General features: G+C 40.1%; 1 protein-coding gene across 3 annotated transcripts; it reads right to left on the bottom strand.

The window, feature by feature from the left end:
* Positions 1 to 210: 210 nt before the first annotated feature.
* Positions 211 to 14,605, bottom strand: LOC306891759 (NLR family CARD domain-containing protein 3-like). 3 transcript variants are annotated; one of them, XM_079452270.1, is made up of 13 exons: positions 14,508 to 14,605; positions 11,883 to 11,950; positions 11,355 to 11,465; positions 11,116 to 11,176; positions 10,332 to 10,536; positions 8,191 to 9,958; positions 7,701 to 7,874; positions 7,092 to 7,265; positions 6,492 to 6,665; positions 3,018 to 3,191; positions 2,409 to 2,582; positions 1,596 to 1,769; positions 211 to 825 (listed from the first exon to the last, which is right to left on the bottom strand). In XM_079452270.1, the coding sequence occupies exons 2-13, from the start codon at positions 11,906 to 11,908 to the stop codon at positions 807 to 809; spliced, it is 3,234 nt and encodes a 1,077-aa protein (XP_079308396.1). In that variant the 5' UTR covers positions 11,909 to 11,950; positions 14,508 to 14,605; the 3' UTR covers positions 211 to 806. The 3 variants fall into 3 exon arrangements, with proteins under 3 accessions (XP_079308396.1, XP_079308397.1, XP_079308398.1); XM_079452271.1 differs by lacking the exons at positions 3,018 to 3,191; positions 7,701 to 7,874; XM_079452272.1 differs by lacking the exons at positions 3,018 to 3,191; positions 7,092 to 7,265 and having other exon boundaries at positions 212 to 825; positions 14,508 to 14,590.
* Between the last annotated feature and the right edge of the window lie 165 nt (positions 14,606 to 14,770).

Here is a 14,770-nt window from a genome sequence, read left to right as displayed (position 1 = left end):
GTAACTTACTACCCTGTGAACATTGTACTACACACACAGCTGTTTTCCACACACACAGCAATAACCCACAAATGCCCGGAGCCGGAAGGAACAAAGGAAAGAAAACAATTGATGTGGACGTCGGCCGACATTTTCTCAACTACGTACTGTCAGATTTAACTTTTTTACACACTTAACATACTTTTAGCTTACAGACCACACATCACTATTAGCTTATAAACAATAAAGTTTTTTAATTGTCCTTTAATGTCAACTGAGAGCAAGATAAAACAGAAAAGTTAACATGTGAATCAACTCGTCATTTGTGATCAAACATCATTTGAAAGTGTAAAGGGTTTACTTTTATTTGTGTACACTTACAATGACAGTGTTACAGTGTTTATCTCTCCAGGTGTGAAACACATCAATATTCATCATCACTTACACTCCCTCACATATGGAAAAAGTAATTATATTGTTTCATGTCAACGATCATTTAAGTATCAATTTGTCTGATGCCATAAACTATTATTTTATAAGTATTTTATTTTAAGTTAATTCTTTATTAAATTAACTTTAAAGCAGTAAATGTAGGTGTCCATTGACCATAATATATTGTGACCAGACACACATCAGACTTTAGGAGCTCAGAGATACAGGATGATTCAGAATATGAGATCAGAATGTTATACTAATGGAAATAATGATAAATAAGACACTTTTTAGCGCTTCACAGCCGTCAGCGGTGATGTCACAGTCTTCAGAGAGAAAAAGGCTCAGATGATCTTTACTGAATGAAGGGAATCCTTTTACTCTTAATGTGATCTTTACAGTCGAGGCTCAATACTGTAAAACATTGAGGAGAAACATCAGATATGATATTAATATTCACTCATCTCAGTCATTATCAACATCATGTCACAATGACTTTATACTTACAAATCATATTAAATTAATCTGAGAGAGAAAACACAATACAAGAAGTGCAACCACACCAACATTAACACAAGTGTGAGTACAAAACACACTAGTCCTAAAATGTCTCTAATAAAGATGATTTTGTTGACTGGATACTTAAAGGAACATTTCCTTAAAAGGACTCAGACATGTAGGTTACTCAGATTCATTTGAAAGTTGGATTCATTTAACATTGTGTGAGTGTTGAAATACATGTGACTTCACTGAGAAAACTGAGTTATGCAAACCGAAGTCCCAAAGTTGAGTAAACTTAAGTTTGTCCTAAAGTCCTATAGATTTCTCAACCTGTAATATTTTTACAGTGTGGTAGCGGTTGAACGACTTTAGATTTTTTGAGGTCGACTATACTGTGATAGAAGTCGTGTCGAATAGTCGATGACTAGTTTAGCCGCGGGTCCACTGAAAGTGTCTTGAGCACTAATAGATGAAACAACAGAAACATGTGTCGAGTTTGTTTGTGACGGCCTATGACTTTAGAACAACGTCAATATATTTATTAGCCCACATGACCCGCAACTAGTCGACATCAAGCTTTAAATGTCGTGGCAGAGCATTCATGTCAACTAGTTTGAGCAAACCCTACAGTGTGGAAATAGTTCATAGAAATAAAATGTTTTAAAAAATAATAAATAACTCACAGTAGTTTCTGTAGTTTACATTGTGGATCCTTCAGAAGATCAGAGAGCAGCTTCACTCCTGAATCTTCTGGATTATTATATCTCAGATCCAGTTGTGTCAGATGTGAGGGGTTTGATCTCAGAGCTGAAGTCAGAGCATCACAACCTTCAGATCCAATACTGCAGTCATACAGACTGAAGAGAGAAGAAAATAAATGAAATAATGACATTAACATTTTGTCACGAGTAGCAGAGGGAAATCAAGAATCGGATCCAAATGCAGAGAATGATACACAGATGAAGGGACAAACGGGTAATGAGACACAAGTGAAACCAATACAAGATAAGGAGACAGAGCATGATGGGAACTGGAGTCCTTACAGAATAGACAGAACACAGAATAGCATGACGCCCTCAGGTGGTGAACAGAGGCACCAGCAACAGGGCTTGACCCATTTAGACAATAATCAGGAGTAAAATCATGTAATCTAGTTAATTATACTTTATTTCATATATTTTAATATATTTTTCAATTATTATTCATTAAATTGATCAAATTATGTAAATTTTTACAAGATACAGGTAATAAATTAAATGATTGTAAATCACTGTCATTTTACAATAATATCATGAATAGTTTAATATATTGAAGTTAGTTATTAAAATGATCTCAGTTTGGTGATAATTCTGTATGAATCTGAATCAACAGAGAGTCATTGACTGACAGTCACTGTTGAGTCTCTTACATATAAAGATGATTCTGATAAACTTATGAAGACCTTCATTAATAATACATACACATGTTTAACTTTATTGCTTTAAGGATTTTCTTACTGTAATGTCTTCAGTTTACAGTTTGTATTCTTCAGTCCATCAGAGAGCAGCTTCACTCCTGAATCCTTCAGTTTATTGAGACTCAGGTTCAGTTCTGTCAGACTTGAGGAGTTTGATCTGAGAACTGACGCCAGTGATGAACAACTTTTCTCTGTCAGATTACAGCGACTCAGACTGAAAGAGAAATAACAAGATAACAGTGTCTTAATTTAAGTAATACATTTATCCTCAAAATAATTTGATCTCACGTATTTTCAATGAAAGTTTAACTTCTAGCATGAGTGACAGAAAACCCCAGCAAAACAGTTTAATGTTTAACTTCATGCAAATGGAGAGCAACTTTCCATATATTACATTTCTATGTATTAATTAAAACTTGTATCCAAAGGGATTTACAAATGAGATTAATACAAGCAGAATGAGTTTATCCAAGAGAAAACATTATAGAAATAGTGTAAATACATCAAATTACACAAGAACAAGAGTGAAAAAGCAAAAATACTTGAAAGTCACTTGTGATTATTAAAAAGAATGAGTTTATAAACAAAATTATTAGGACCTCTACTGATTTTATAAACACACACTTTATTGTTTTAAGGATTTTCTTACTGTAATGTCTTCAGTTTACAGTTTGTATTCTTCAGTCCATCAGAGAGCAGCTTCACTCCTGAATCCTTCAGTTTATTGTGATTCAGGTTCAGTTCTGTCAGACTTGAGGAGTTTGATCTGAGAACTGACGCCAGTGATGAACAACTTTCCTCTGTCAGATTACAGCCCCTCAGACTGAGAGAGAAATAACAAGATAACAGTGAGTTAAAACTTTAGTAATAAACTTATAATCAAAACAAATTGATCTCATTTCAATGAAAGCTTGAAAACTTCTATGAGTGACAGTGAACATCAGTAAAACTGTGTGTCATGAATCTGCCTTCATGTCATGTCTATTCTTGGTCTTGAGGCAGATTCATGACAAAGTCTTATGTTTTATGTGAGAGAGAGATGTTGGTCTAATCGGCTTTCTATGCTCTCTCTCTCTGGTCCGTGTCTTTGTTCCCGCCATCTCGTTTCCTCGTTAACCTTCCCTGAGTGTTTCATTACCCACACCTGACCCTTGTCAATTATCCTGTGTTTGTTTCCCCTATAAAACATCCTCGTGTTTATTGTCCTGTGCTCGGTCATTGTAAATTGTTTGCCTTTGTATGCCTTTCCCCATGCGCTACCTGTTTGTTGGATTAGTCGTATCTTGAATTATTGTTGTCTAGTCTAGTCTAGTCTAGTCTAGTCTAGTCTAGTCTAGTCTAGTCTAGTCTAGTCTAGTCTAGTCTAGTCTAGTCTAGTCTAGTCTAGTCTAGTCTAGTCTAGTCTTAGTATTTTATTTTGTTCAGTCTAGTTAGTCCGTGTCCTGTTGTTGTTATTATTTATCTATTCTTGTTTTACCCCCTTGTGGGTTTTTGTTTTGTGTTTATTGTAATTAAAGCTTTTGTTAACCCCTTCATCCCCGTGTCTGCCTGCACTTGGGTTCTTCCCCACACCACAGTTCGTGACTGAATGACCGAGCCAGAACTGAACCCAGTAGGCAGCATTATGGACAATGCAGTGTCCCAACGGTCTCTCCAAGCTCGCCTGCTGTTTGGGTTCCGTCAGGGAGGGCATGGGACCCAGGAGTTCGCCAAGGCATTCTCTTCGGTGGCGCGGGAGACAGAGTTTGGTGACACAGAATTAAAGGTCATTTTTTGATGGCTGCCTCACCAACCGCCTCCGGCCATCGGAGAGGAAGTTGCTTGAGCCCCTGGGGTTTGAAGACATGGTCAGGTATGTGATCAACCGGGACGATGTCAGAGTTCCGGTCGTGGCATCTGTTCCGTTGGCTAGCGTCCCGGAGGATTGCATCCTGACTGAGTCCGCCCTGGGGAGATCGGCGCCTTCTGGCTCGAGCTCCGGGGTTCCTGCTTCTTCTGGCGGCATCCGCGGCGGGTGGGGGAGGAGAGATTCAGGGACGGCGTCTGCAAGCCCCTCCGACGCTGATCTTACCCCTTGTTCTGCTGCGCTGGGGAATGCGTTCCCCTGTGCAGGGGGTTGTGTTGTTCGGGTCGGGGCTGTGCGCCTCTCCTCACCCTCTGCACCCTCCGAGTCCAGCCCGAAGCTCCAGCCGGAGAATAACACCGGGACTCAGCCCAAATATTTTTTGGGGGGGCGCCGTATGAGCAGGAGGGCCAGATCGTCTAGCGGACCTCCTGATGTCCCAAGTCCGGCGGTCCCCAGTCCGGCGGTCCCTCCTGCACCCAGTCCGGCGCCAAGTCCTGCCCAGGCGTCCACGCAAGTGCCAAGTCCTGCCCAGGCGTCCACGCAAGTGCCAAGTCCTGCCCAGGCGTCCACGCAAGTGCCAAGTCCTGCCCAGGCGTCCACGCAAGTGCCAAGTCCTGCCCAGGCGTCCACGCAAGTGCCAAGTCCTGCCCAGGCGTCCACGCAAGTGCCAAGTCCTGCCCAGGCGTCCACGCAAGTGCCAAGTCCTGCCCAGGCGTCCACGCAAGTGCCAAGTCCTGCCCAGGCGTCCACGCAAGTGCCAAGTCCTGCCCAGGCGTCCACGCAAGTGCCAAGTCCTGCCCCCAGTCCTGCCCGGCCAGCCGGCCTTCCAGCCGGCGCCAAGTCCTGCACCCAGTCCTGCCCGTCCAGCCGGCCTTCCAGCCGGCGCCAAGTCCTGCACCCAGTCCTGCCCTTCCAGCCGGCCTTCCAGCCGGTGCCAAGTCCTGCACCCAGTCCTGCCCGTCCAGCCGGCCTTCCAGCCGGCGCCAAGTCCTGCACCCAGTCCTGCCCTTCCAGCCGGCCTTCCAGCCGGCGCCAAGTCCTGCACCCAGTCCTGCCCTTCCAGCCGGCACCAAGTCCGGCAGTTATGCCGGGAACAAGACAAGTTCCCCCCAGGACTTCTCCCATCAAGTCCCCGGGGACTCCACGCTCGCGAGGGCCCCCGGGGACTAAGACTGCCCCTCACTGTCCCAACCCCTTTGGACTTCCCCCCCATGGACTCATGTGTTCCCCCCATGAACTTTGTTGTTCCCCCTCCCCCCTCCCTTGTTTGTTATTTTTATTGTCCCACCCCAACCCATTTATTGTTCTGGCTTGTCTGCCCCTAGTTTTGTTTTCCATGTTTTGTTTAATCTTGTCTGTCACCCAGTCAGTCTTGTCTTGTTAGTCTTCCCCTTGGTGAACACCTGGGGGTGTTCATTAAAGGGGGGGCTTCTGTCATGAATCTGCCTTCATGTCATGTCTATTCTTGGTCTTGAGGCAGATTCATGACAAAGTCTTATGTTTTATGTGAGAGAGAGATGTTGGTCTAATCGGCTTTCTATGCTCTCTCTCTGGTCCGTGTCTTTGTTCCCGCCATCTCGTTTCCTCGTTAACCTTCCCTGAGTGTTTCATTACCCACACCTGACCCTTGTCAATTATCCTGTGTTTGTTTCCCCTATAAAACATCCTCGTGTTTATTGTCCTGTGCTCGTTCATTGTAAGTTGTTTGCCTTTGTATGCCTTTCCCCATGCGCTACCTGTTTGTTGGATTATTCGTATCTTAAATTATTGTTACCTAGTGAGTTAGTCTAGTCTTGTCTTAGTATTTTATTTTGTTCAGTCTAGTTAGTCCGTGTCCTGTTGTTATTATTTATCTATTAAATTGTTTTACCCCCTTGTGGGTTTTTGTTTTGTGTTTATTGTAATTAAAGCTTTTGTTAACCCCTTCATCCCCGTGTCTGCCTGCACTTGGGTTCTTCCCCACACCACAGTTCGTGACTGTGTGTGTCCAGAAACACAAGAACAGTATGTCATGTTAACTTAATGTAAATGGAGAGAAACCTTCTGTATAATACAATTACATTTATTAATTGAGGAAATGTTTTTATCCAGAGAGATTTACACATGAGATTAATACAAGAAGAATGAGTTTATCCAAGAGAAAACATAATACAAGTAAAGTGACTACATCAAATTTACACAAGAACAAGAGTTAAACAGCTAAAATACTCGACAGTCACTTGTACTGTATTAATCAAAATCGTTAATAACAAAATGATAATTTGATCAGTAACTCACAGTAGTGTCTGTATTTTACAGTGTGGATCCTTCAGTAGATCAGAGAGCAGCTTCACTCCTGAATCTTCTGGATTATTATATCTCAGATCCAGTTGTGTCAGATGTGAGGGGTTTGATCTCAGAGCTGAAGTCAGAGCAACACAACCTTCAGATCCAATACTGCAACCAGACAGACTGAAGAGAGAAGAAAATAAATGAAATAATGACAATAACATTTAGACAATAATTAGAAATAAAATAATTTAATATAGTTATTTATACTTTAATATATTTTTTATTATTTCATATATTATTCAATTATTATTCATCAAATGTATCAAATTTTGTCCCTTTTTACAAGATACAAGTAATAAATTAAATGATTGTAAATCACTATCAGTTTATATTAATATCATGAATAGTTTAATATATTGAAGTTAGTTATTAAAATGATCTCAGTTTGGTGATAATTCTGTATGAATCTGAATCAACAGAGAGTCATTGACTGACAGTCACTGTTGAGTCTCTTACATATAAAGATGATTCTGATAAACTTATGAAGATCTCCATTTACATAATACATACACATGTTTAACTTTATTGCTTTAAGGATTTTCTTACTCTAATGTCTTCAGTTTACAGTTTGTATTCTTCAGTCCATCAGAGAGCAGCTTCACTCCTGAATCCTTCAGTTTATTGAGACTCAGGTTCAGTTCTGTCAGACTTGAGGAGTTTGATCTGAGAACTGACGCCAGTGATGAACAACTTTTCTCTGTCAGATTACAGAGACTCAGACTGAAAGAGAAATAACAAGATAACAGTGTCTTAATTTAAGTAATACATTTATCCTCAAAATAATTTGATCTCACATATTTTTTATGAAAGTTTAACTTCTAGCATGAGTGACAGAAAACCCCAGCAAAACAGTTTAATGTTTAACTTCATGCAAATGGAGAGCAACTTTCCATATATTACATTTCTATGTATTAATTAAAACTTGTATCCAAAGGGATTTACAAATGAGATTAATACAAGCAGAATGAGTTTATCCAAGAGAAAACATTATAGAAATAGTGTAAATACATCAAATTACACAAGAACAAGAGTGAAAAAGCAAAAATACTTGAAAGTCACTTGTGATTATTAAAAAGAATGAGTTTATAAACAAAATTATTAGGACCTCTACTGATTTTATAAACACACACTTTATTGTTTTAAGGATTTTCTTACTGTAATGTCTTCAGTTTACAGTTTGTATTCTTCAGTCCATCAGAGAGCAGCTTCACTCCTGAATCCTTCAGATTATTGAGACTCAGGTTCAGTTCTGTCAGACTTGAGGAGTTTGATCTGAGAACTGACGCCAGTGATGAACAACTTTTCTCTGTCAGATCACAGTAACTCAGACTGAAAGAGAAATAACAAGATAACAGTGAAGATATAAACACCTCAAGAGATAATGTTTGAACAATGAGAATCATCTGCACAAGAGCTGAAGCAACATCTGCACCTGATAGAGAATCACTGCAAGAACTGAACCCTGACAGACAATTATAAATAAAAAACAAATGAATGAAAATCAGAAAAAAGCCACAAGAGAGCAGCTCTCACTCTATAGATGCAGTGAACAATTCCATCATGTTTTATTGTGTCTCTGTAGGACATTAACTACAGTAATGTGGACTGTTAGATGTTCAGGTGAAACTGCAGGTAAATGACTCACTCAGCTGTTCTGGATGCTTTGATCACTGGCAGAAGCCTCAGAAGACATTCATCTGATCGATCATATTTCCTCAGATTAAACTCATCCAGCTTCTCTTCTGAGTTCAGTAACACAAACACCAGAGCCGACCACTGAGCAGGAGAGAGACGGACTCCAGTAAGACTAAACTCATCTCCTCTGTTCACATATGTTTGTACTTCCTGCACTAGAGAATGATCATTGAGTTCATTCAGACAGTGAAACAGATTGATGGATTTCTCTGGAGAGAGATTCTCTCTGATCTTCATCTTAATGTACTCGACAATTTCCTGTTTACTGTCAGAGCTTCTTCCTGTCTGTGTCATCAGATCTCGTAAGATTGTCTGACTGGACTTCAGTGAGAGACCCAGAAGAAATCTGAGGTAAAGATCCAGGTGTCCGTTCTCACTCTGTAAGGCCTTGTCCACTTCACTCTTCAGTAAATCACTCATGTTTGATCTCAATCTGCTGAAGTTTTCTGATGTTTGCTGAAGAAATGACAGAAACTTGAATAAAGCAGCAAGAAACTCCTGAACGCTCAGATGCACAAAGCTGAACACCTTCCCCAGGTTCAGTCCAAACTCCTCTCTGAAGATCTGAGTACAAACTCCTGAGTACACTGACGCTTCTCTGACATCAATGTCACACTCTCTCAGATCCTCCTCATAGAAGATCAGGTTCCCTTTCTCCAGCTGTTGAAAAGCCAGTTTTCCCAGAGACTCAAGACTCTTTCTAGCCTGCTGAAGATCTACCTCACATTTCCCATCATACTTCTGACTCTTCAGTTTGATCTGAAACATCAGGAAGTGTGTGAACATGTGAGTGAGAGTCTTGGGGATCTGTGCTGGACTCTCTGCTTCACTCAACATTCTCTGGAGAACAGTGGCTGAAATCCAGCAGAAGACTGGGATGTGACACATGATGTACAGACTTCTGGATGATTTCATGTGTGTGATGATTCTGTTGGCCAGACTCTCATCATTGATTCTCTTCCTGAAATACTCGTCCTTCTGAGGGTCATTGAATCCTCGTACATCTGTGATCAGATCAACACACTCAGGAGGAATCTGATTGGCTGCTGCTGGTCGAGAGGTGATCCAGATCAGAGCAGAAGGAAGCAGATTCCCCTTGATGAGGTTTGTCAGCAGCACATCCACTGACGCTGATTCTCTGACATCAAACAAACTCGGATTCTTTGAGAAATCTAGAGGAAGACGACACTCATCCAGACCATCAAAGATAAACACAACTTTATAATCATCAAAGTCTGTCGATCTCAGTTCTGTTGTATCTGTGAAGAACTGATGAAGAAGATCCATCAGACTGATATTTGTCTGTTTGATCAGATTCAGTTCTCTGAAAGGAAGTGGAAATATGAAGTGAAGATCTTGATTTGTTTTTTCTTCAGCCCAATCCAGAATGAACTTCTGCACAGAGACTGTTTTTCCAATTCCAGCGACTCCTTTAGTCAGCACACTTCTGATGGGTTTGTTTAGTTCAGGTGAGACTTTAAAGATGTCATTACATTTGATTTGTGTTTCTTGTGTCTCTGATCTTCTGGATGCCGTCTCAATCTGTCTCACCTCATGTTCATTATTGATGTCTTCACTCCCTCCCTCTGTGATGTACAGCTCTGTGTAGATCTCATTCACAAGTGTTGAGCTTCCTTGACTTGAGATTCCTTCATTCATTCTCTGGAATTTCTCTTTTAGTCTGGATTTGTGTTTCTTCATGTATAAAGGGGCCAATTCTGATAAACAAAGAGTATATAAATAAAAATACATGTTTACGATTAGGAAAATCCTTAATTCTACAATATGTTCAATGTAAAAACAAACATATTTATTCTTCTTATTTAATATCATTTTTATATAGTAAAGCTCTCTATGCGTATCAAACCAAATGAATATTTTTGCCTAGTTTTTTATTATATTTGACCTTAAGAGAGTTTTAAGATTTTGCTGATCATGACATTAGATGAACACAAAAAGCTTCATGGTTCTATTGTGTTGATTTATTAACTGTAAATGTATTTTCACTAATAATCATCAGTAAATACAGACACTGTGTCTGTTCGTCTGAAGGTAAAGTGATGTCATAGTCACATGACTGAGAGCTCTTACTGGTCTGTAGTTTGTAAGCGAGGTCTGTCTGCTTCATCTTCCTCAGGACGTTCAGTGTGATCTTCAGAAACATCTCTCTGACTCTGATCTGATCTTCATCATCCTCCTCTTCTCTCTCAGAGCATGATGGGTAATCTGGACTCAGTAGACTCTTGAAGATCTTCAGCTCTTTCTTCATCAGAGAGATGAGTTTGTGCTCAAGCTCCTGAAAACATTGTTCAAACACACATGATTTTGTTTTCTTATGAGGGCAGAAAAAGGTTTTAATGCTCATTTTAGTGAACACAGTTTTTTCTAAATAGCTTGAACCTCATTTCATGAAACCTATAACACATTTAAACACTATAAACACACATCAAAACTACAGAAACAAAATCATATTTTCTTTAATTCATATTTTGCCTTCAAATGATTCTCAAAGCATCAAATACACATCAGCATTGATAACACACTGAGATCTATTTAAAATCAATATGATCGTGACTTCTTACTACAATGAATCAGTTTGAAACTAAACATCTAAACATGTTTCAGAATCATCAGTAATAATAACAGTAATCTGTGTAAAGCTGCAGTACGACTGACAGTAAAAGAATCTCATGAAACGCCCCTTAAACATACAGATTTGATTTTGGCCTTAGAACAAACGCACACGCACACACACGGACGCACGCGCGCACAAACACGCACAGACGCGCACAGACACGCACAGACACGCACACACAAACGCACACACACATGCACGCACACGCGCACAAACGCGCACAGACACACACAGACTCACCTGGAAAACAGACTCCATGTGCTTCCTTTTTTTTGTGGACTCTGAGACATTTGTTGTGTTTCTGTAATGTAACAATAAATGAAATATGTGTTTCATACAGTGAACACATGGATTAATGTCTGTATCTGTCAGTAAAGTGTTCAGTGAATATCTGCAGTAACATCAACAGCACAGACTCAGATCAGAGAATAAAGACTGATGAAGTGATTTACTCGTCTAAACCATCAGACTGTTCTCACCTCACATCTGGATCATCACAGTCTCCTGAACTGAACTGAAGTGGAGGATCCATTGATGCTTCACTCTTCATGGACACACAGCTGGGTTTAGGAGATTCTCCACCAGTCAAACTAAAACATTACAACACTTTACTTCATGTTCAGTTCATCAGTTTGTTATAAACATCATCTATAAACGCAGTGCAGCAATAGGACACAAATTCAACAACAACAGCATATGATCTTAATATTCAAAAGTGTTTCAATAAAGCACTTTTATTAATTAGCGTTTTCACCAAATAATATAAATATTAACAAATTATAAAATATATTTTAATATAATTCATAATATATTTGTGTATACAAGCTATAAATATTTATAGTTATATACATAAACGTTAAACTGAAATAAGTTATTAAATACAAACTCTTACATCTCTCAAACCAAAATTTAGCCTTCAACTGTACAAGAACATGTAACTTTAGACAAACATTTTTCAATTATAATAAAAACAATGGTTGTTTATTAAAATCTTTAAAAGATCTCACCTTTTGGTCTCTTTGGAGATATTCATGATGAACACACAGTGTCAGAACGTAAAGAGTTAATCTCGAACCTGTAAACAAAATACCGGTGTGTTATGTGTCATATCAGAAATACACACTTCTTTCAAGTCAGTCTACAGCTGGTTTCTCAAAGCGGGGTCCACGTGTGTCAGGGGTCCACGAAATGATTTCCATAGTGTGGAAAATGCAAACGGAACCTCATGATTTCTTGCAGCTTTATCTCCAGAACACGCAAAAAACATGTTACATTATTCACTTACTGATGTATAACAAGTAATTAACAAATCATATATCTGTCTTTTGTATGTTCATGTCACATGGCATGGTGCTCCTGCTCTCTCTGTTCCCTCACAAACAACCGTTTACTGTATTTATATATGTCACAAATTTCAGGGAAAGAACCCAATTGCAGGCAGCGGAAGGTGGTGTGAAACCAAAGACTTCAGCAAAGAATCTTGGCGTTTTTTTCTACTGTACTCTGTCATTTGAGAAACAAGTCGCCAACACCTGTAAATGGCATTTTTCCATCTTAAAAATATATCTAAACTACGTCATATGCTGTCACAATCAGATGCAGAGAAGCGTATACATGACTTTATGACATCAAGACTAGATTACTGTAATGCACTATTAGGTGGGTGACCTGCAGGCCTATTACAAAAACTCCAACTGGTCAAAAATGCGGCAGCTCGAGTTCTTAGACGTACAAAAAAGTATGAGCATATTTGCCCGTAGGCTGCTTAGGTTTAGGCTGCACTAGTTAGATCAACCGGAACCAGGGACACTTCCAATGACAACTGATGCATTTGTTGCATCAAAGAGTGCAGAACAGTACTCTACTCTCAGCCAGTTTTGTCTCATTGTTCCAAGGTTACTAGAGCGGGCAGGATGCAGTCCAAGGTTACCAGAGCGGGCAGGACGCAGTCTAAGGTTACCAGAGCGGGCTAGAATTTTATATTTTATTTAATTAACACTGCATATAGGCATTTATAGTCTGTCTGATATTTGACCTGTGTTTTGACTTGCATAACCTTACATGTTTTGCTTATAGTCAATCTTTTCTTGTACATCTGCTTTGTAACAATGAAAATTGTAAAAATCGCTATATAAATAAAGCTGACTTGACTATTTATACAGTGGTAGTATAATGTGACATTTTACAAAAGAGCATAATCCATACTGCTGATATTCATTTTAATTAGTTTGACTTTATTTGTATGTGCAGTACATTTTCAGATGTTCCTATTTTTAAATGAATAATATTAAAGACGTTTAGCTATGCCATTTCTATATTAAGCCTGGTACCGCCACTGAAAAATGATTTTTTGTCTTTCAGTTCTGACTTAGTTTTGCCACAATTCACATTTCATAACCTTAAGTTATGGCTATCTGAAGTCTGCGGAATGCTACGATTTTTGGGAACGTAATTTGGAGAAAAACGGGTTTAAAGTAAAAAATTAAAGGACAACAGTCAAGTATCACTTTCGAACGGCGTCTGCATCCCAGCAGCCCTGCCCCTTCGTACGCGACCTTCGTGTCTTGATTCACCTCCAGCAGACCATTTCTTCGGTTTTGCCCTCAAGGGTCAGGCATACCAGTACAAGACGGATACCTTTGCGCTCAGCTGGCTGCCGGACAAGCGTAAGTACATACCCCCCGAGTAAGCCAGGGAAGAGGAGCATCTAAGTCTGCTATTTGCACCCGATTGGCCCAACCAGACTTGTCTCTTGGAGCACACGGTCTGACGGCCACTCCCCCTGGCCAATTACCCTGAGAAGGGCATGGACCCTGGACGGCACAAGGAGATCCGAAGTGACCTTTCTCCCGCTCTCGTGAGCACGGCCACTCGGGCCAGAGCATCAACCAATAGGCGACTGTCGCTATAAGTGGCGGCTCTTCTTGCCTTGCTGCGCTTCCAGCAGCACAGAGTGCCCCACTCAGCAGATTCCTAAGGGGCGCGCGGGGGCCAATCCCGCTATCCGTACCCTACGCAAGGACCATAACATGGTCCTGGCGGGCCTGCATAAGGCCCCGTTCGAACCCCTGTAGAAGCCGATCTTTCTCTCTAATAATGAAGATGCTTCTCCTGTCGGCGCTTGACTCCATCAGGAGGGTGGGGGATCAGCACGCACTCTCCTTGTCCACCGAGTGCCTAGAGTTGCGGGTACCCCACGTGGGCAAGACCCCAACCTCTCAGCTATATAAGTAACAGTGCAGTGGAGAAGTTATTGCATATTTAGTTGAAGTACCGGAGTGCAAAGATTCATGTGTAAACAGTAGGTACTGCAATGAACAGTCAGCAGTGCAAATGAGCATACTGGTAGTGCAAATAAATATGAGGGGGTCCTTGGAAAAGAAATGCTGTAAGGGGTCCCTGTCTCCAAAAATAATCCCTGGTCTACAGCAATGAGCTTCACATTTGGTCTTTAAACAATGAAACTACATTTTCAAAACGTCACTTTTAATGTTTTGAGTTTATAAACACACTTCTTCATTCCAAATACAACACAATATTCAAGACAGTTCTTCAAGCAATAAACTTAATGTGATGTTCAGATCAAGACGATATTAAATCTACTGAATAAACATGAGGCTGTTTATACTTACTGTGTTTTTAGCTTGTTTATGATTTATTTTCTTGAACAAGGTTTTGCTGTAAAATGGCTCCTGCTGTAATAGTTTCACTTTCATATGCAGCTTCCTGTGAAGGAGGAGGAGCCACCAGACATATGATACACACACACACGTGATCACACGCACAAACACACACACAAAAACAACACACACACGTGATCACGCACAAACACACACACACACAGTCTTTTTTATGACATTCTACAACTATTGTGAATTAAAATCAGAAAACAGGA

This window comes from Barbatula barbatula, assembly GCF_947034865.1.
Source record: "Barbatula barbatula genome assembly, chromosome: 3".
In the NCBI taxonomy this organism is placed as follows: Eukaryota; Metazoa; Chordata; class Actinopteri; order Cypriniformes; family Nemacheilidae; genus Barbatula; species Barbatula barbatula.
Note: the sequence above shows the minus strand (reverse complement) of the source record. Positions and strands in the feature narration are given on the sequence as shown.

What these genes read in the sequence shown, in the direction of transcription:
- LOC306891759 (XM_079452270.1), bottom strand. Translation starts at nt 11,908, where the DNA reads ATGAATATCTCCAAAGAGACCAAAAG. An exon ending in AAAGCATCCAGAACAGCTGA is followed by an intron (nt 7,875 to 8,190) that starts GTGAGTCATTTA and finishes TTTCTCTTTCAG; the next exon opens with TCTGAGTTACTGTGATCTGA. An exon ending in TGTAAACTGAAGACATTACA is followed by an intron (nt 1,770 to 2,408) that starts GTAAGAAAATCC and finishes TTCTCTCTTCAG; the next exon opens with TCTGTATGACTGCAGTATTG.